Genomic DNA, 19,511 nt, shown 5'->3' with positions numbered 1-19,511 from the left:
AGTGATAAGAATGGTGGTGGTAATATTGGTAATTTAAAAATTTAGACTAATTTATTAGGATAGGATATTTTTATTGAACCACATTACTTTTTATAGGTATAAAGTTAATTTTATTTTTTATTAAATAATTTTGTTAGCGTTTTAAATTTTAATAAATAAAAATAATATTTTTTACTTCTAAACTGTTACAGGAAATAATGAAATATAATAATTAATAACAAATTTTCTTTTAAATAAATATTTAAATTGATACTTCAAAAAATTTTAAATTGAATATTTTAATCCTAATTAATTTTTATTTTTTAAAAGTTCTCCAAATCTCCCGAAGAAATTGATTTCTTTGTTACTTTCAATCAAATTAGTAATACATGTTGAACAAATAAAAACTAACTAAAATCTTATGAAATATGATCACTTTGATAGCATAAGATTATGTAAGAAATTTAAAGGTATGTTTGGGCGCTATTATTTTGTTAAAAAAAGATTTTTTTTAATAAATTTTTTTTTTTATTTTTTAATGTATTTGACAAATTTTTAGTAGTAAAAGTAAAAGTACTAGTAAAATAAAAAACAAATTTTTTGAGAAGCTGTAATTTACATCTTTTTTTAAAAGATCTTTTTTCTTTAAAAAAAAGATGTTTTTTCATGTAATAAATAAACAAAAAAGTATTTTTATATTATTATACCCAAACATAATTGATAAATAAAAAAACTTTTTTACATGAAATATCCAAACATAAAATTACTTTTATTTCTCTATAAAATCTTTTAAAAAAAATAACTCGAAAAAAAATCACCCAAACAAGCTATAAATTCTTCACAAGGACCTCTATTAATCAAGAGCACATTCTTCTTCCAAAAACTCCGAGAACGCTAAAAATCCCTAATCCCCAATTGCTATGTCATACGCTTGAACCGCAGCCCCTTCTTTCTCCAAAAGCTCCCATCTCTTCCCTTTTTCCCCTTCTTCCCTCTGTTCCATTTTTTCCTCTTCAGCCAGCCAATCTTACAAGTCACCACCACGAATCAACGTCGATCACCGCGTCTCTCACCGCGCCGTCACCACTCGCCCCACCGGATCTCTCTGGTGCTCTCATCTGTCAGATTCTCACTTTGCCACCTCCCTGCCAGTAACTTGTTGCCGTCGTCGTTCATTTCCCGCAGCGAAGCAACCTTTCAGCACTGGTAAACCTTGATTTTAATTCTAAAAGATCATTGTTGTTATTATTGTAGAATTGTTGTTGTGAAATAATGGTGGTGTTTGGATAAATCTTTATAAAAAAAGAATAATTAAAGATAAAACACAAAAGCATGAGCAGAAGCAGCTTCTAACCTGCTTTTGTCTTGTTGAAAGGCAATATTAATGATGTTCTTAGTATAAACTTTACATTTCAAGGCTGAAATTTTTTCTTAGTATGTGACCAAGATATCTAACATTTAGGAGCGTGAAGGTAATTTTAAAGAGAAGTTAATTATAGGATATCTATCCTTTTCAGGAGCTGCTTTGAGTGTATATTCTTAGAAGTATTTGTTTTTGTAAAACTTTATGCAAATTGATGCGTTGAAATTGAATTTTTGTGGGATGAGTAACTTAAGGGAGCATTGGCATCTAGAAGTACCTTGTAGCTTTTTGAATTCCACTAAAGCGAGGGATTTGTACCTGGCTAGGTGCAGCACATTGCTATAGCTCAAGTTTCTTGATCCCTTATTCTTGATGTTCAACAGACCTTCTAGATCAAACTTCAACCATTTACTTCTTCACAAAAACAGATTTCTTCACTTGCTTAATCAACATGGCATGCATGACTTGGACTTTTGACTGTTTGTTGTTTTATAGAATGCCAAATTGCATCTTTCTAGTGAAGTTCTTCTTTTTATTTATAAAATTTAGAAAATGTTGCTTACTATGATATGGAGGTTTTTATTTTATAAAAGAATAAATTAATATTAAGCGGGAAGGGGAAATGGAAGGAAATAAAGAGAGAAGATGGTGTTTATCTTGGTGTTCATCACATATCGGATTCTCGGTGTTCATCACTCGTCATGTGTTAATCTTCATGTTTTGATGGTAATGCCAAAGTGACGTGTTGATAACCAAACAAGTGGTTCTGTTTCTTCTATCTGCAGCATTTTTCTGGCTTTCCATTTTGGTTTGTCGTCTGATGGTTTCTGGTTTGCTCTCTTCTGTTTTTCTGTCCTGGGGATGTGATGCTTCTTCTTTGCTGCAGTTCTGAGATGTTCCTGCATTTTTTTCCAGTGTTTTTTGCCTGTATTGTTCTACTGGTTGGCTGTGTTCATGATCTTCTGCTGCTTAGCATGCTTTGGTTGCTGATTCTTTCTACTTGCTGGTTTGATGTACTTTTACTGTTCTTTTGATCTTTCCATGCTCTTTATGGTTGTGTTTGTTAGGAATCTGTTAGATTGTTTGTCCAAATTTTGGTGTTTCTACCAGATAAAACAGTTTATTTTTATATAACTTGTACGGAAGTATTCAATGGCATGTGCCATTGTATTGCAGTTAGCTTAGCTTGGGTAGCTTAGATAAATTCTTTAAGACGTCGTGCTGGACTGCCTTCTTTGGCATGGTGCAGTCTTTGATGTCATAAATCAAACCTTAGATGGGAGAACTTAGACACGGGATGTGGTAACATTTTCTTTCCCTTCATTTATTGGATGCAATTAAAATCACACAATCTTGCCGATTGCTATTTCTTGGCTGGTTGATTGATGCCTCTTGTAAGTTATGCTGATTTTTTTTTTTTTTTTTTGGGATCTCCAGGTTAGGGATTGAAATCTAGATCTCAGGATGCCAGCTACAGCAGGTAGGGTTCGCATGCCTGCGAACAATAGGGTGCACAGTAGTGCAGCCCTTCAGACCCATGGCATTTGGCAGAGTGCCATTGGCTATGATCCTTATGCACCAAACAAGGACGACAAAGATTCTTCACAGAATCTCCCGGATGCCAAACCTGATGCTGAGAATGCATATGCTAGCTTCCAGGGGCTTCTTCAGCTTGCTAAGATAACCAATGCTGATGTTGATATCTCCCGTGGGGCCTGCAAAAAGTGCGGCCGTGTTGGGCACCTCAAGTTTCAGTGCAAGAACTATGTGAAGGTCAAGGATGATAATGAGGAGAGAGATGCTGAAGCTATGCAGTCTCTAGGGTTGGTTGGATTGGATAAAAAGTTGAAGGGGAAGGCTGATAAGCTCGATAAGAGAAGCAATGTTGAGAGCACAGAAGAGGAGGACGAGGAGGAAGATAGTGAGAGTTCAGATTCTGAGGTTGATTTAGAGATTGAGAGAATTATTGCTGAAAGGTCTGGGAAGAAAATTAGTGAGAAGCATGGTTCTTCTAGGAAGAAGGGGAGTTCCGATGATGATGGGTCAGATCGGGATTCTGCGAAGAAGAGGAAAAAGAGAGGCAGGTCGAAGAAGAGAACTGGGAAGAGGGAAGTTAGTGATTCGGATGATTCAGGTGAGAGGAGGAGAAGGAAGAGGAGGAGAGCGCACAGGAGAAAGAGGGACATGTCTTCAGATGAGGATGATGAATATAGGCACAGTAGAAGAAAGAGTAGGAAGGAGAAGAGGAGGAGGAGAAGCCGTCGATCAGATTCTGATTCTGAATCATCAGAGGATTCTGATGTACTGCACAAGCGGAAGAGCAAAAGGCCTCCATCATCTGACAGTGATTCATACTATGATTCAAGGAAGGGTAGGGATGCCAAGAGATCGGAAAAGAGGAGACGGCACCACCATGGGGATGATGAATAGAGTGGCATCAATTAGTGTAATACTAAAAGCCAACTTTATGTGATTTGATATGCCGTAATTCGTAGCACCTATATATGCTTGTTTAAAATTTATACCTTTAAAATTTATACATTGACATATCTATACTGTTAAGATGAAATATGCAGGGTTTAGATAGTTGTGTTAATAAGCTTTTGAATTGTTGTGTCTATTTTTCATGGTCCAACCGTAACTATGATTCATGAAGGAAAATATGATGTTTGATATACGTGGTCTCGTCTATTATGCCATAAAGCTCAGTTCTAACAAAAGTAGATGCATTGACCTATCTACTCACAGATCCATCTATCTGATTGTAGAGAGCATAACAGAAAGCTTAAGATGTATGGTTTGACTGTTTGAACTTAAAATCTAGCTTTTTTCGGAGAGTCCGTTCAACATGTTTTACCCTTCTAAATTAATTTTATTTTTTCATACTATTCAGGGTATTCATCATTTCTCTCATGTTGGAGTTTTTGTATACCTTTTTTCTCTTGGAACAAAGAGATATTCAGGAAATATATAATTTGATTTACTGTTAATTCTTTTAGTATTTATTTTATCGTATAATTTCAATAATGTCAATTATTGTGGTATTTTTCTTTAAATTATCGACCTATACATAAATATAAGTACTATAGGGTTTTAAAAATGAAATCCAGGGATCCAGAAAGGACAAAAGGATAGAAATGGGGTTCTCCCAACCAAAAGAAACAAAATGCTAAAAAGGAAAGTTGAAGAACTGAGTAACTAGTGGAGAGGAGTGATTGAAGTGGTCTGTAGCTCCTGTATTTTAGCCTTTGCTACATGGATATCAGAAATCAGTTATTGAGTATAGAATTGCGTATTGAGTATTTCATAAAAGAATTTTATTATACTACTATAAATATGTTTGATTATTTCATTATTTGTCTATTATACGTTTGATTATTCTATTATGACATGTTTGATTATTCTAGTAATTAAGTAGTTATATAGAAAAATATGTGAATTACTATGTATAAATATATACAAATAAATAATTTGGTGAATATATATATAGTGTGGTATTGACGTATTGTAGTAGACTAGTAGTTGATATATAAAGGAATATAAAATTATGACCAAAACAACATAATTTATTTGTGCTTACAATTTATAACAAACTTATGAAAAAACTAAAATAAAATTTATCATTATGAATCGAATAAAGGAAATAGCACTGCAATACGTAAAGTATGACCAGAACAACATAATTTATTTATGCAAACAATTCATCAAAATCTTATGAGAAAATTAACTAACGCAAAATTTACCGTTAGGATATCTATACTATATAATGGGGATGGTATATAATGGGAATTTGGAAGGGTTAATACACAATTGTTTTTTGAGGCCATTTATTGAGAGTAAATGTTTTTTTTGGGTCAATATTCAAAATTTGTTAATCGATTTTTAATCATCTAAGTATTTAGAAACCCATTAAGATTTTTGAATTGTAAAAAGGGGTTTTGTCTTACCAAGAGAGTATTTATTTATATTATATGAAATGTCATTACAATCTGCCAATTAACTCAATGGGAAGCAGCATTGAGGTGTTCACCACGTTTTAAGATGGTGACTTGCCCCATCATTGATTTTTTGGAAACAGAAACAGCAGCTTGAGGAGATTATTTAGGATGAGGATTGAAGTTAACAGGTCATATAGCTGGCAGCTGCAAAATATTAGAGATTGGAATTGGATAAGTTTAGAATTATGATTGAAAATTTAAAATTATGTTAGATTAAAAAAAAATTGTAATTAGGTTTATGTAAATTTTCCGGTCAAATTTTGTCCACACAACTTCAAAATTTAATATTCCTAAATAAAAATTAAAATAGTTAATATTTAATATTTATCCAAGATGTCATTTTTCTATTCCTATTTTACATAGATAAATCTTATGGTGTCTATAATTTTAGTATCTAATTTTTGTCAAATTTATTTTTTATGATAAATTTTAAATATTTAATAATTATTTATTTCTATACCTTCAAAATTAAATATTAATTTTTAATTCATTTTGATAAATTAGACAAACACTTTCAAACACCATCATCTTTTATATATTATAGACAGATATACAGGGATACAAATAATGCTTAATTACTTGTCCAAAGACACAAATGTAGGATTGAAGCATGCAACATACATCAATTCAAGACAGTAGCAATCCCACCAAGGTCTAAAAAATGGCAGCACCATCCATCAAGTACCAAGTGAAGCTCTGTCATAGAGTGCTGACAAATTTCGATCTTCAAAATGATTGTGGGTCCTCACTTTGCCATGTAACTTGTCAAGAATCCTCCATGTCACACAATCAGGTGTGAGTTTATTCCTTTTCATCTCTCTAACAATCTGATAAGCCTCCCTTTTCAAACCTAGATTGCAAGCACAATTGATCACAATATTATAACTAAATATATTTGGAGACACCCCAGAATCTACCAGTTCATATAAAAAATGACAAGCTTCGTTAAATTTATTGGTGCGACAGAACCCTTTCAGAATTGCTGCATAAACAAAATTATCATGAATCCCTGAAGGCCATATAACATTGTGCCAAAAATTCTTTGCTTCATCTATTTGGTTAGATTCACATAGACCATCTACCACAACAGTATAAGTGGTACTATCTGCAGTAATGCCATTACTTGCCATATTATTGAAGGCCCTCAATGCATCATTTGGCCTCTTCAGTTTGTATAGGCCTAGGAGAAAAGCATTATATGTCGCAACACTCGGTCTTACACCATTTTCAGGCATTACTTTATGGAGCAACTCAACAGCTTCATCAACTCTTGCAGTGTCTAATAAACCAGAAATGATCGTAGTGAAGGTCACAACATCGGGAGCGGAAAATTTACCACTCAACATGTCCTGTAATACCGTTAGAGCTTCATCAATCCTCCCCATCTTGCAAAATCCATTGATAACTGTGTTAAGTGTGATCACATCTGCATGACACTGGCTTTGAAGCATGAGCACAAGCACATTCAAGAGTTCTGTTGGATTATTCACAGTACAAAGAGCTCTTAAATAGATGTTGTAAATCCTAGTCTTGTCGACGCCTTCCCTACTTAGCATGTGTTCAAGAACTTTCCTTGCCTTGTCCACATCCAGCACTTGGCAAAGAGCTTCCACCAACACCTTGTAGGTATGCTCAGAAAGCAAGAATCCGAATTCAGCTTCCTCTAATAACTGATAAGCTCTCATACAATCACCATCCTTGCTAAGCCCATGTATAATATAATTATAAGACGCTACACTCGGAACTAATCCTCTCTTCCTCATTATATACACAATCCTAGCAGCCGCATGATACCTCCCAACCTTGCAGAGTGAATCTATCATCTGTCCATATGCAACCTCCTCACACAAACTGCCCCCTAATGCAAACTCCTCGGCTATCCTAAACAATTCATTGAAGAACCCTCCCCTACACAGAGAATCAACTAGATTCACGAAGGCTGCCGTCTTCATCGAAGCCTCCCTTTCAACCCTCATCTTCTCCCATAACTGGCACATCATTCCCTTTGCTCCTTCTATATCCCTCATCCTAAGAAACCCGCCGACTAAAACACTATAAGTCAAAGAATTTGCCGCAATACCACTATCAAGCATTTCATCAAACACCTTGCGGGCATCACCAATTCCACCAATTAAGCAGTACCCATTAATGAGAGTAGTATAAGAAACCACATTGGGGGAATGCCCTCTACCCTTCATGTCGAAGAACAGTATGTGAGCTTGTTGGGGTTGACAGAACCTGCAAAAGTGATCCATTAAGCGGTGATAGGTGACAATGGAGGGAACGAAGCCGTGGTTAGCTTGGATCAAAGAAAGGGCACAAGCCCAGGTTCGGTGCGGGGTTCGAGAGGGGAGGAGGCGGGAGAGGAGAACGTTGGAGGTGCGGTGGTCAGGGAGGAAGCCGGAGGAGAGGAAGAGGGAGAAGATGTTGTGGGCTTCATCGAAACGGTGGGCATCACAGAGGGAGTGGATGATGGCGGCAAGGTTGCGGTTGTGGAAGGTGGTGGTGGAGTGGTGGTGTTGTCCATGTTGAATGGTGGGGTTGTGGATGGTGGTTGAGAATGGAAGACAGGGGAGAACGAAGAAGGGTTTGGATTTACTATGGATGAGAAAGGTGGTGGTGCGTGATTGCATTGCATTGACACGCGATGAGCCAATGGACAGAGGCTCCTTTGGGGCATTTGGTCGAACAGGTTCTGTGCTACTAACTTCACGTGAAACTAATAAAAAACTGCATATGAATTTTCATCCATAAACACCCTTCTTTCATTCTTTGTATGTGTCCTTATCTGCAATTTTTTTTCCTCCCTACTCTTCTTTGTTTTATTTCTCTTTTTTTTTAAAAAAAAGAAAAACAAGGGCTAAAAGAAGAAAGAAGCAAAAATTTATGTTTATTTCTGTGTTTAGTTAGAAAAATGATACCTGACTGGCAACCAAAACAAATTTGACTCTTGACTCAGGCATGGATTCTTGTATTCACTCTTCATATTTTTTTGGTGAAAACTCACGTGCCGTTCGACTCTACGTGAAGTTGATAATTGAGAGTCGTTAGATAAAAATTTGATAACCGAGAGTCGTTAGATAAAAATTCAGTCAAATCATCTAACGGCTCACAGTTATCAACTTCACGTGAAGTCGACTGTACCTGAATTTCCCCTATTTTTTCACTAATGCTCAATAGTAATAAGAATGAACATTTCCACATTTCCCACTTCCCAGTTTTTCTTTTCCTTCCTGTTATTAAAGAAATAAAATGATGCTGAGTTTGTATTAATGCTCCATCATTAATCAAATCAAATCATGGATAAGAACTTAACCAACATCCAAGCCTACCCAATAAAAAGGGGTAGGGGTGTTCAATCACCAATTACACTAATCATCCAATCATTTGTTTCTTGAATAATACATGATAATTATATGTGTATAAGTATAACCATTGCAATGAAACTGTGTTATGTACAAAACACACACTCTTTATTTTTGTCCACTCCTTTTGGCTTCCAATGTTGTTCCCTCTTTGAGTGCTACTTGTGCTTCATGCTCCATTCCAAGTCCACCCAATGAAACATACTGAAGATAAGATGCAATGTGCCACAAAGGGGAAATCACTTGCGCTTGCATTGCATCGCCTAGCGCTTCCTGCGGCATTTCGCTCATAAGATAACATAAACTGCGGCGCGCATGTACCGTCGGAGAAACCATTGTTCCAGCATCAATGAACTGAAAGTAACACACAGAAATCTATTCTGTTTAAAATAGAGATCAAGGTATGGTATTGTGATTTCTAACTTTTGAGGGACGAAAGTGTAGAGAGTATATGCAAAACAATCATGGATTTGTTGCTATTATTGTTTCTCATTTGAATACAAGTTTTCACATATCATTTACCAAACTAATTTAATCTACTTTTGCATTACATAAATATGGTTGAGATAGAAATCATATTATTTGTGCGCTATATACTAGACAATTTTACAATAATACCGTACAACGAGCAGGTCTTAACTCTAGTGATATATAACACAACAATATTTATGTCATTATGTGTGTGTGCGTATATAGATCAAATAACAGAAGGACTATGTTCTTGAATGTTACTCTATCTGACTATCTTGTTAATAAATATTTTAATTAAAAATCAAAAGAACTATTCATCATTATGTGAAGGGTTAATTGAAATTTACCTTATATGTACTTTAACTGCTAAACTTTAAAAATGTGCAAAAAGGACCCCTGAACATTGTGTTATGTGAAAATTGACCCTCCGAACTCTCCGAAATATGCAACTGTGGCACCTTAAACTTTGTTACATGTTGTTACTTTTGTTAACAACTGATGAAGAAAATTGTTAACATGGTTAATTTGCATATCTGGAGAAATTTAGAGTGTCAATTTGCACAGTTTTAGAATTCAAGGATTAAAGTGCATGGCATAAATTTCTAAGGGCAAGGAAAAGTACAACTAACCCTTACGTAAATTTCACATGAGCAAGGATATAACTTGCAATTGTATTATTCATAGTTCATTAAGGACTAAAAAGAAAGGTAAGACAAATTTAGATGATTGGGTATCCCCATGAGAAATCTACCTGTGTATAGAACTCAATTGCAAGTCTAAAATCTTTCTGCCGGAAAGCCGCATCTCCTTTTTTCTTACAATTTAGCATGTCCTGCATTTGATCAGTCCACATCTGGAAAGATAACTGTAGCATCACAACAGAGAAAAACTCAAATTAGCACACGACAAAGAAAAAAGGTAAAAGTTAAACAAAAAATTACATATTACTTAATAGTTTGTCTGAATAAGTCAATATAAAAAGAACACATGATGCTTTTGGTTTGCATTTTCATTTTTGTTTTCATTGTTTTTTATTTTCAGGATTTTGTGAAGAAAAAGGGAAACACGAGATGAAAACAGAACACTGATTTCTCTTTTTTCTTCACAAAATCCTGAAAACAGAAAATATAAACCATAAGCACACTAAACTTTTTCCAAAACAATTTTAGAGGCATATAGCAAATTTAGATAGAGAACCTCATTTGCAATTCCCTCATCATCTTTATAGCCAAGTTTTTCCAAAACTTCATGAATGGCAGTCAGGTCCTTTCTTGAACAAGCTTCACCAAGCGGAGACAATGAAGCTAAAGTGGAACCATGCGGGATACCCATCAATTCATGTGAAGGAACCTAAAAGAAATAAAAAGATAAGAGAAGAAATCATTGGTAAGACAAACTTAAAGAAGAAATCAAATGAATGACAGTATTATACTAACCTCTGTCTCTTTCTGAAGAGGGGCCAAAGCAGCCACTAATGACTTCGGATTAGGCCTCTCTCTTGGTTCGTACTGTAAACATCGAGATGCCCAGCGCACCAACTCGGTTCCATCATCATCAGAAAACTGTCCTTCCAAGCAAGAATCCGTCAGCATCTGAAGATTTCTGTCTCGAATCAAATCAAGAGCCTGCTCCAACATTTTCAAAAAATTAGAGATACTAGTCACATTACATATAATATTCAAGTTTACACACCAAAGGATATATAAAGAATAAAATTGTGCAATCTTCAATGGCACGATTTTCCCTAAAGTAACATGACTTACATGACTTGGAGGGATATGCTTCCCACTGAGAATGTCAAGCAAAAGAGTTCCAAAGCTATATATTACACTTTCTGGTGTTACTCTACCTACAGAAGAAAAATAGTTATTAAAATTTTATTATCATCCTACTCTTACAAACGATTAATGATCGTATATTCTAAAATGAAAAGACTGATTTCCTATTTAATATCAACACAATGCTACTACTGAAGAAAAATGGCATACCAGTTCTGAGATACTCAGGAGGGGTAAATGCTAAATTTGTGCTATAACTTTTCCCATCCCTACTATTCTTCATAAGGCCAAAAGTTGAAAGCCTAGGATTACCATCCTGCAAAATTCTAACACAGGATTTATGTTAATTTAATTACATTAGATACATACACAAGGCGGACACAAAATTTTACCTCGTCAAATAGAACTCTATATGCATTAAGGTCATGATAGAGCGCACGTCCTTTGCTCGTGCAGTATTCCAGAGCTTCTGCAAGATGTAGAACAACTCTCAGTCGCATTGGCCATTTCATCGGTTGAGTTTCCCCTGATATAGAGACAAACATCAATTATTTCACATATCATAGACTCAGCAGTATGTTCCTGAAAACCATCACCAGGAAACAGGATCATCATCAAATATTGAAGCTAGCATAATTCTTTGGGAAGATTTATTTATGATTTTTTGTTTAGTTTGAATGCTATTTTGTAATATGACAGTACAAAACATAATTTTTCTTAACAAGATGAATGTTATTCAGTAATTGGACAGTACTAATCCCATATTATGCACCAACAATGCACCAGGATTGACTCGTGACAAAGCAGATAAAAACAAAATACTAAGCATTATATTAATTCAAGGCATGCCAATTGGTTTTCAAATTATTAAAAGAGAAGAACAAATCATATGCATGAAAGAAGCTATTACAATGGAAAAGGTGTTTCGCGAGTGTTTCGTTGGGCATGTATTCGGCCACAAGCAACCTCTCTTCGCCTTCACAACAACAACCAAGCAAATTCGCCAATCTTTGGTGACGAAGCTGGCCAACAGATCTAGCTTCCTCCTGAAGTTACAAAATGAAATTATCCTTATTAACTAAAACTGAGACCAATACCATGTGAGGATTGAAAGTTACAGTGGTGTGGTTTTAGAATCCACTAAGAAAGAAAGGTAACATTTACCAAAAACTGCCGAGAATCGGGCCAAGCATTCCTATTGAACCTCTTAACAGCAATCCTCATTTGATTCTCCAACTTCCCTTTATACACAACATTTGGAGCCTTCTCTCCATGTTCAGATACTATATTCTGAACAGAGAAACCGGATGTCGCATTCTTAAGTTGCTCAAATGTAAATTCACAAAATGCAGGCCCATTATCGGCTTCACTTCTATCTTCATTTCCTGGAAAAGAAAACATTTCAATAAACATCTATGAACCACAATTTCTTGAAATTACTGAGCAGAACATAATGCACCATAATATTATTAACAGTGTATTATTGATACCTACCAGTATGCGGAACTTCAATAACAGATGCCTTAACTTGTGAATTTACGCAGCACGGCACGAGGCTGGAGAACTGAATCCCCATTTTGATTCACTAAAATAATAATATTTGAAGTGATGACAACCTCTTCCACTTTCAATTATTTGAATTTCTGTATATATCCAAAAAAAAAAAAAACATATGTAGCTGCAAATTTTGGAGCAAGAAATGCCTGTAACTCACATTTAAAAAAAATCCTTGTTTAAGGTTTAAAGGGTTTAAAAGAGCATAGCCTTTGATCACTCTCAAGCAACTAAAACAAAGTCATCAAGCACTAGCATCAAGAACCATTTTCACAATTAACAAGAGAAGACAATGATCAGAACAACATAAAAAAAAAAATACCCAACAAATGTAAAGCTGCTTCATTTAAGAAGGGAATATGATAGTACTTTTCATTATTTTTTGTACATTTTTCGTTTCGTTGGGTTGGTGAAGAGAATTGAAGATCTCACATACATAGAAACACAAAGTAATAACAAAATCATCACAAAGCAATAATCCCAAATCCATATGATCTTTAAATACTACGCAACCAAACAACTAAGCAATTTTAGCATTTAAAGCTAAAAGGTAAATAAAAAGGACATCCATCATAGATGAAACATTTAAATGCATTTCATAAAAGTTAGGGGGAGAAATCATAAACACACAGAAGCTGAATATTTAACTTCACATGACAGCATAGTATCTAAGCATCTATTTGCATCTACCTTTCAATTTTTTTTCTCTTATTTCACTTTCTCCCTTTTTCTCTCCGAGTCAACTCAATAGTGTAGTTAGAAAATGCACCTAAAGTCTTTTCCATTTTTTCTACTTTGCCAAACTAAACAATGAATAAAGCAGCACTTTTTGAACCTACCCAAAAAGCAATTTCACCTTTGAAATTCTTCTTCAGTTCTTCTTCAATGGCAGTGGGAAAAAAAAGTTGACTCCTTCTTTTCCCCTCTCTCTTACCTAGACCAAATCAAAAGCTTTTGCGAGATCCACATTTTCTTCCCAGAAAAGAAATGAGAAAAAATAATAATAAAACCAGGAAAATTGTCTGAATTTTTCAAAGTTCAAGTCTTTTCCTCGATCCAATCAAACCCCATTTATCATTTTCCTCAGAAAACTTGGGATTTTCTTTTTTTGTTTCCTCCAAAACCCAACAATTCTTCAACCCAGATCAAGTAAAATATTAAAACCCAATTTTTTAAGTATAAAAAAGTTTCCGTTTTTTAAATTGAAGAAAATCAATAAAGGAGGAATGAAACTCTAGCAGAACTGATCAACTTTGTGAGAAGCACAAAATGTATAAAGAAAAATGATGGTGAGTGATGATGAAACTAGGCTTCTCAATTTTATTTTATTGGCCCTTTCATTTGGAATAAAATTATAAATCAATCAAGTTGACCAATAAAATATATAAAATTATATAAATAAATTAATTATTATATAAAATAGATTTTATTGGCCCCTTCATATGAGCATAAATCTAAACATTAATATAAATTTATTGTAGGAAATAAAAAAGGAATAACAACGTTTTAAGTGATTTGAACAAATTTAACAATTCTAATTTAAAAACGAGTAATAGGACAACTAAGTTAGCGAACTATGTTATAATAAAGTTAAAAATCTTTAATAAATCTTTAATTAAAAGTATCAAATAAATTTTTTTTTTTTTAAATTGTGATAAGCTCACAGCCTCATAGGTCGTTAAAAAAAATATAAATACTAGTAAATGGTTGAAAATTTTAAATACTCAATTTTATAAATTTAGAGAGTCATAATATTTCTACCAAAAATTTAAACTAATAAAAAGAGGTAATATGAATTATTGTATTTTTAATATTCTCGTTTAAATAAGAGTTTTTTTAAATTTATTTAATTTTTATATACATCTTTTTTTTTATATTTACTTTATGTTAATTTTTTTAATTTTAGAATTTACTAAAAATTAAATTCTAAATTTTTCGAATATAAAATTATGATATGTTGTTATTAGTAACAATCATAAAATCAGATACAATTTATTCTCTATTTAAGGAATTATAAATTTATTGTTACAGTTTTTCCAGAGAAATTTATTTAATATTTTTTTCTTAAAATTTATAAGTGCGTTGCAAATTTTTTAAATATATTTTTTTAAAATATATGAACCACTATAATACATGTGCTGATATATAATCCCAAATGTTATTAAATAATACTATCATAATAATTTGACTATCTATATTGCATAGCAATATAATATTGTTTAATCTATATGACCAACCAACCTTATCTAATTAAAATTAAATACATACCAATCCAAATAATTACTTGATCTGATTAAGAAAGCTCACTTCTTTTCAATATTGTATACTGTCTGTAGAATTTTTCTTCATTTTCATCATTATTATGAGTTCCATTTTCTAAAATTGTACATCATTTTCTTTCTCATTTCCACCGCCAATCATTTTTGGAGGTTTTAAATCATTTGGTATGGGCTTAAAGATTTTGAAAGTCAAATATGACAAATTCAAGCCAGTGAAGCAGGTGTGTCCATGTATACATTATCCATGTCCCATGAAGAAAATTATATTCATTATAATAAAGGAAGAGGAAGGTACACAACTACTCCCCCAAGCATTGAATTAAAGATTATTCTTTTGTCACATGTATAATGTTTTAAACACTCCAACTGTGTAACTTTGAAATTTAGCAAAAACATAAATATTTTTTTCAACTATCTCATATTATATATACATTAAAAATTAATATTAAATTAATTATTTATATAAAGTATAAAGTAGAATATAAATATATATCAAAAGAATGTGATATATATATATATATAATTAATTTACTATCTAATTTTTATATACATATGATATTTTATATTTAGTCTTCTCTTACATCTTTTGTTTTGATTTTGATTCATTTGAATTGAGAATGATAAATATAAGCTAAAAGAATAACGATCATAATTTTTTTTTTAATTATTCTCATAAATATGAAATCAAATTAAAAGAGATAGCATATAATGAAGTTGAGTTAATCGTAGTCACTGTTGTAAAAATTGTTAGAATTAGTTACTGTTATTGTCATAATTAGTTAGCCAATTATGATCAGTTGTATAAGTAATTGTGTGTTAGTTATATTTCTCTGTATAAATGAATAATAAACTAGAGCTACAAATACTAGCTAAACTCATGTGTAAACGGTATTCATTCAATTCATTCATTTTTTTTATTGCAATACTTTTCATCTCTCTTTCTCTTTTTATTTTCTAAGCTCTACCATCTGTAAGTCACTGATATTTTTTATGGTATCAGAGCCACCTCAATCATCTTATCTTCTTAGTTAATTGTTCCCATAAACCTAAAATCAAAATCCTAATACCCTATTTTCTTCTGTTTTGTAGCCTAACCTTCATGTGTTTGTGTTGGAGCTGAAGGTTCCCCATAGCAACACCAATAAATCAGTCAAAAATCAATACTAATAGTAAAAAATGAACAGTTTATACATTCGTCAATCCAATAGTAATTAGACTAGCTGGAGAAAATTCTCTTCTCTAAAAAGAACAAGTTAAAGCAACAATTGAAGGGTTTGAGCTTAGAGATTACATCAATAGAATCAACATACCTGAGAAATTCAAGACTACAGCAGATAAAATAGATGTAACAGCTGAAAAAATTCAACAAAGTTTAGAAATAAAAAAAAGGCAAGATACCTTGTTGAAATCATGTCTATTAGCGTCTATGAGTGATTTTTTTACAGCAAGAATGGTTGGGTGTGCATTTTCTCATGACATATGGGGAAGGTTGCAAGTTTTCTTTGCTTCTCAAACCAAAGCCAAGATTAGATAGCTAAGGAGCAAGCTTTGCATCACCAAAAAAGCAAGTTCAATGAATGAATATTTGCTTGAGAACAAGAAAACAATGGGTTCATTAATTTTGGTGGAGCTCCAAGGATAATGCCACACATGTTGAAGCAATTCTAGAAGGGTTTCCTGAAGAGTACTATTTGTTCATCACATCTATTAATGCAAGGGATAATTCAATTTCAGTAAAAACCCTAGAAGCTCTCTTGCTTACTCAAGAAGAGTGGTTTAAAAAATTCAAGAAGATAGATCCAATTTAAACATATCTAGCACAAACTTCCAATCAAAGAAGATATGACAATAACAGTGAAAGCTATGAAAATAGAAATCTTGGAAGAGGTTTTAGCCGAGGCTACAACTCAAGAGGTAGTTTTGGTGCTAGAGACAAAGGCATGTTCAATAATGTGCAACATTTTAGTAAAGAACGAAATCAAAATTCTTCAAGACTCAGTTGTCAATTGTGTGAAAAATCTGGGGACACTGATATGGATTTCTGGCACAGGTTTGCTCGATGATTTAGAAGGAATCAGAATATACCTCAAGCAAATGTAGCCATGAGCAACTCAGCTGCCACATCTTCAACCATTTATGACCCAAATTGGTATCCAAATTCGGGGGCTACCCATCACATGACTCTAGAAGGTTTAAGTATGATAGAATATGATAATTACAATACTCAAGAATAGGTGGTTGTAGGTAATGAAAATTCTTTATGTATTTTGAAAGTTAGCAGTTCACTATTAAAATTATTTTTTTCTCAACATATTTTTAAATTGCAAAGACTATTGCTTATGCTTGAAATTAGAAAGAATTTATTTAGTGTTCATAAATTTGTTTGTGATAATAATGCATAGATTGAATTTCATCCAAACAAATGTTTGGTGGAGATTCTTCTCCAAGGAACTATTAGAAATGGTTTATATTCATTTGGTCCAACTTACTTAAAGAAATCAATCAGTAATTTAGATATTGTTGTATATCTTGCTCAATTGGACAATAATTCTATTTTTAGGCTATGGCATTTGAGACTTGGACATCCATCCTCTGATATAGTGTTTAAGATCCTCAAAGACAGAGGAATTTCTTTTACTGTTTCAAACTCTCTATGTAATTCTTGTTGAGTTGTTGTTTAGAAAAGTCTAGTCAACTCCTATTTCTACATTCTACAACTGTAATAAGTTCACCTTTAGAGTTGTTGTACACTAATATCTGGGCTCCTACACCCATTCCTTCAATAAATGGATCAAGATACTATCTACATTTTATTAATACTTTCTAAAAATATATTTGGATTTTCTTGTTACATGTTCTTGTATGGATACCTGGAGGGAGAGCTCGGTCTCTGGGAATCGACGCCGAGTTGTTATTTTCGGTGCCAACCTTTGAGCTTTGTGGTAATCCGAGCTTTACTCCAAGAGGATGTCCAATCGCATAGAGCTTTGAGCAAGAAACAGGGGGGAGTGTACCTGCAAAGGCACTCCGAAGCTTAAGTCAGTATTCTGTATTATTTGAACTTACTGAAGAAAATACTTTACCTTGCTTTATATGATGGACCTTTCGTCTGTTACGCTTTTGGCATTAAGGTCGGTCTTAAAAATGGTGGATAACGTATCCGAGTTGTGTGCCGTTTGATCGTCGGTTATGATAGAAGCATTTATCTAGCAGAGTTATAGCTCATAAATGGACGAGCTATAACGGATGACGCCGAGTTATAGCTTGTAAATAACAATCATATCAAGTCTAATTGTAACGTATAACGCCGAGTTATAACGTAAAGTGCCGAGTTATAGTGCATAATACCGAGTTATTGTATATAATGCCGAATTATGACATCGGATTTGTAACGACCGTATCATAGCCCCCAAGCTTAGCCTGACTATATTTTGATAAAGCAGGTTGAGCTTTTTTAGTCATAACTCGGCGATTTGAATTATAGGTATGGAGCCCCCAAATCAACTTACTTTATTAAAATAATGAATAATTTGAATTTCAGACGTGATTTGAAGTTAACATGTATTGGAAAGTGTAGTAGTCTTGTCATTGATTGTGCCTTTGATTTTTCCAATGTAATTTTGAACCGTTGATTTGATAGATGCAACGGTTAAGTTTTTTCATGGAACTGAATAGTTAATTTGAATAGTTGATGAGACAATTTTGATAAAAGTGAATTGGTTGGACGAGAATATTGAGTTAGTTCACCGTTGTTTGGTGATTTGATTGAGTTTGATTGCGCATGTGTAAATGATGCGACTTTGAATTGAAGAGTTGTCGCAAATGGATCAGTGTTTGTACTTGTATGATATGTGATTGAGTTTGTTGACTGTTGATAGTCATAGTTCGGAATTGAATATTGAGTTTGATTGCGCATGTGTAAACGATGCGACTATGAATTGAAGAATTATCGCGAATGGATAATTGATTAAAGATTGTGTTTGATTGCGCATGTGTAAACGATGCGACTTTGAATTGAAGAATTATCGCGAATAGATATAACAAATGTAGATCGAAAAATCAGATATAGATCGGCAAATAGAGATATCAGATATAATTTGGCAAATAGAGATAACTGATAAAGATCGACAAATAGAGATAACTGATAAAGATTGGCAAAAATATAGATAATTGATATAAATTAGAAAGTAGAGATGATAGATATAGATCGGCAAATAGATATAACAGATGTAGACCGAAAAATCAGATATAGATCGGCAAAAAGAGATATTAGATAAATTGGCAAATAGAGATATCAGATATAAATTGGCAACTAGAGATAACTGATAAAGATCGGCAAATAGAGATAACAGATGTAAATCAGAAAGTAGAGATGACAGATATAGATCAGAAAATCAGATAACATATATAGATCGGCAAATAGGGATAACAGATATAAATCGGAATATAGAGATTATTGATATAAATAAAAAAATAGAGATGATTGATATAAATCGGATAATAGAGATGATTGTTATATATCGGCGAATAGAGATTTTTTATATAAATCGGCAGTTAGAGATGATTGATATAAATCGGACAATAGATATAGATCGGCAAATAGAGATGACTGATATAAATTGAAAAATAGAGATGATAGATATTGATCGAAAAAATAGATATAGATCGGCAAATAATTATACCAGAGATGATTTGAAAAATAGAGATGACATATTTTTTATCGA

At 33.1% G+C, this 19,511-nt stretch overlaps 3 protein-coding genes across 17 annotated transcripts; 1 reads left to right on the top strand and 2 right to left on the bottom strand.

Moving 5' to 3' along the window:
* The first annotated feature begins 838 nt into the window (after nt 1-838).
* LOC112744077 (CAX-interacting protein 4) lies at nt 839-4,017 on the top strand. The gene is made up of 2 exons (XM_025793558.2): nt 839-1,185; nt 2,780-4,017. The coding sequence occupies exon 2, from the start codon at nt 2,807-2,809 to the stop codon at nt 3,770-3,772; it is 966 nt and encodes a 321-aa protein (XP_025649343.1). The 5' UTR covers nt 839-1,185; nt 2,780-2,806; the 3' UTR covers nt 3,773-4,017.
* A 1,835-nt stretch (nt 4,018-5,852) lies between these two features.
* On the bottom strand, nt 5,853-8,257 carry LOC112744074 (uncharacterized). The gene has a single exon (XM_025793546.3). The coding sequence runs from the start codon at nt 7,971-7,973 to the stop codon at nt 6,018-6,020; it is 1,956 nt and encodes a 651-aa protein (XP_025649331.1). The 5' UTR covers nt 7,974-8,257; the 3' UTR covers nt 5,853-6,017.
* A 346-nt stretch (nt 8,258-8,603) lies between these two features.
* LOC112744075 (serine/threonine-protein kinase BSK3) lies at nt 8,604-17,229 on the bottom strand. Of its 15 annotated transcripts, none has more exons than XM_072214890.1 (13): nt 16,873-17,229; nt 16,098-16,139; nt 13,348-13,442; nt 12,449-12,597; nt 12,119-12,339; nt 11,865-12,000; nt 11,347-11,480; nt 11,165-11,270; nt 10,940-11,025; nt 10,613-10,801; nt 10,374-10,526; nt 9,928-10,041; nt 8,604-9,059 (listed from the first exon to the last, which is right to left on the bottom strand). In XM_072214890.1, the coding sequence occupies exons 4-13, from the start codon at nt 12,528-12,530 to the stop codon at nt 8,814-8,816; spliced, it is 1,467 nt and encodes a 488-aa protein (XP_072070991.1). In that variant the 5' UTR covers nt 12,531-12,597; nt 13,348-13,442; nt 16,098-16,139; nt 16,873-17,229; the 3' UTR covers nt 8,604-8,813. The 15 variants fall into 15 exon arrangements, with proteins under 15 accessions (XP_072070991.1, XP_072071000.1, XP_072070992.1 ...); XM_072214899.1 differs by having other exon boundaries at nt 12,449-12,539; XM_072214891.1 differs by having other exon boundaries at nt 13,365-13,442.
* Nucleotides 17,230-19,511: the final 2,282 nt, after the last annotated feature.

The sequence above is a fragment of the Arachis hypogaea genome, chromosome 14, assembly GCF_003086295.3.
Source record: "Arachis hypogaea cultivar Tifrunner chromosome 14, arahy.Tifrunner.gnm2.J5K5, whole genome shotgun sequence".
Taxonomy (NCBI): Eukaryota; Viridiplantae; Streptophyta; class Magnoliopsida; order Fabales; family Fabaceae; genus Arachis; species Arachis hypogaea.
The sequence above is the reverse complement of the archived record's forward strand: the minus strand, read 5'-3'. Positions and strand labels throughout refer to the sequence as shown.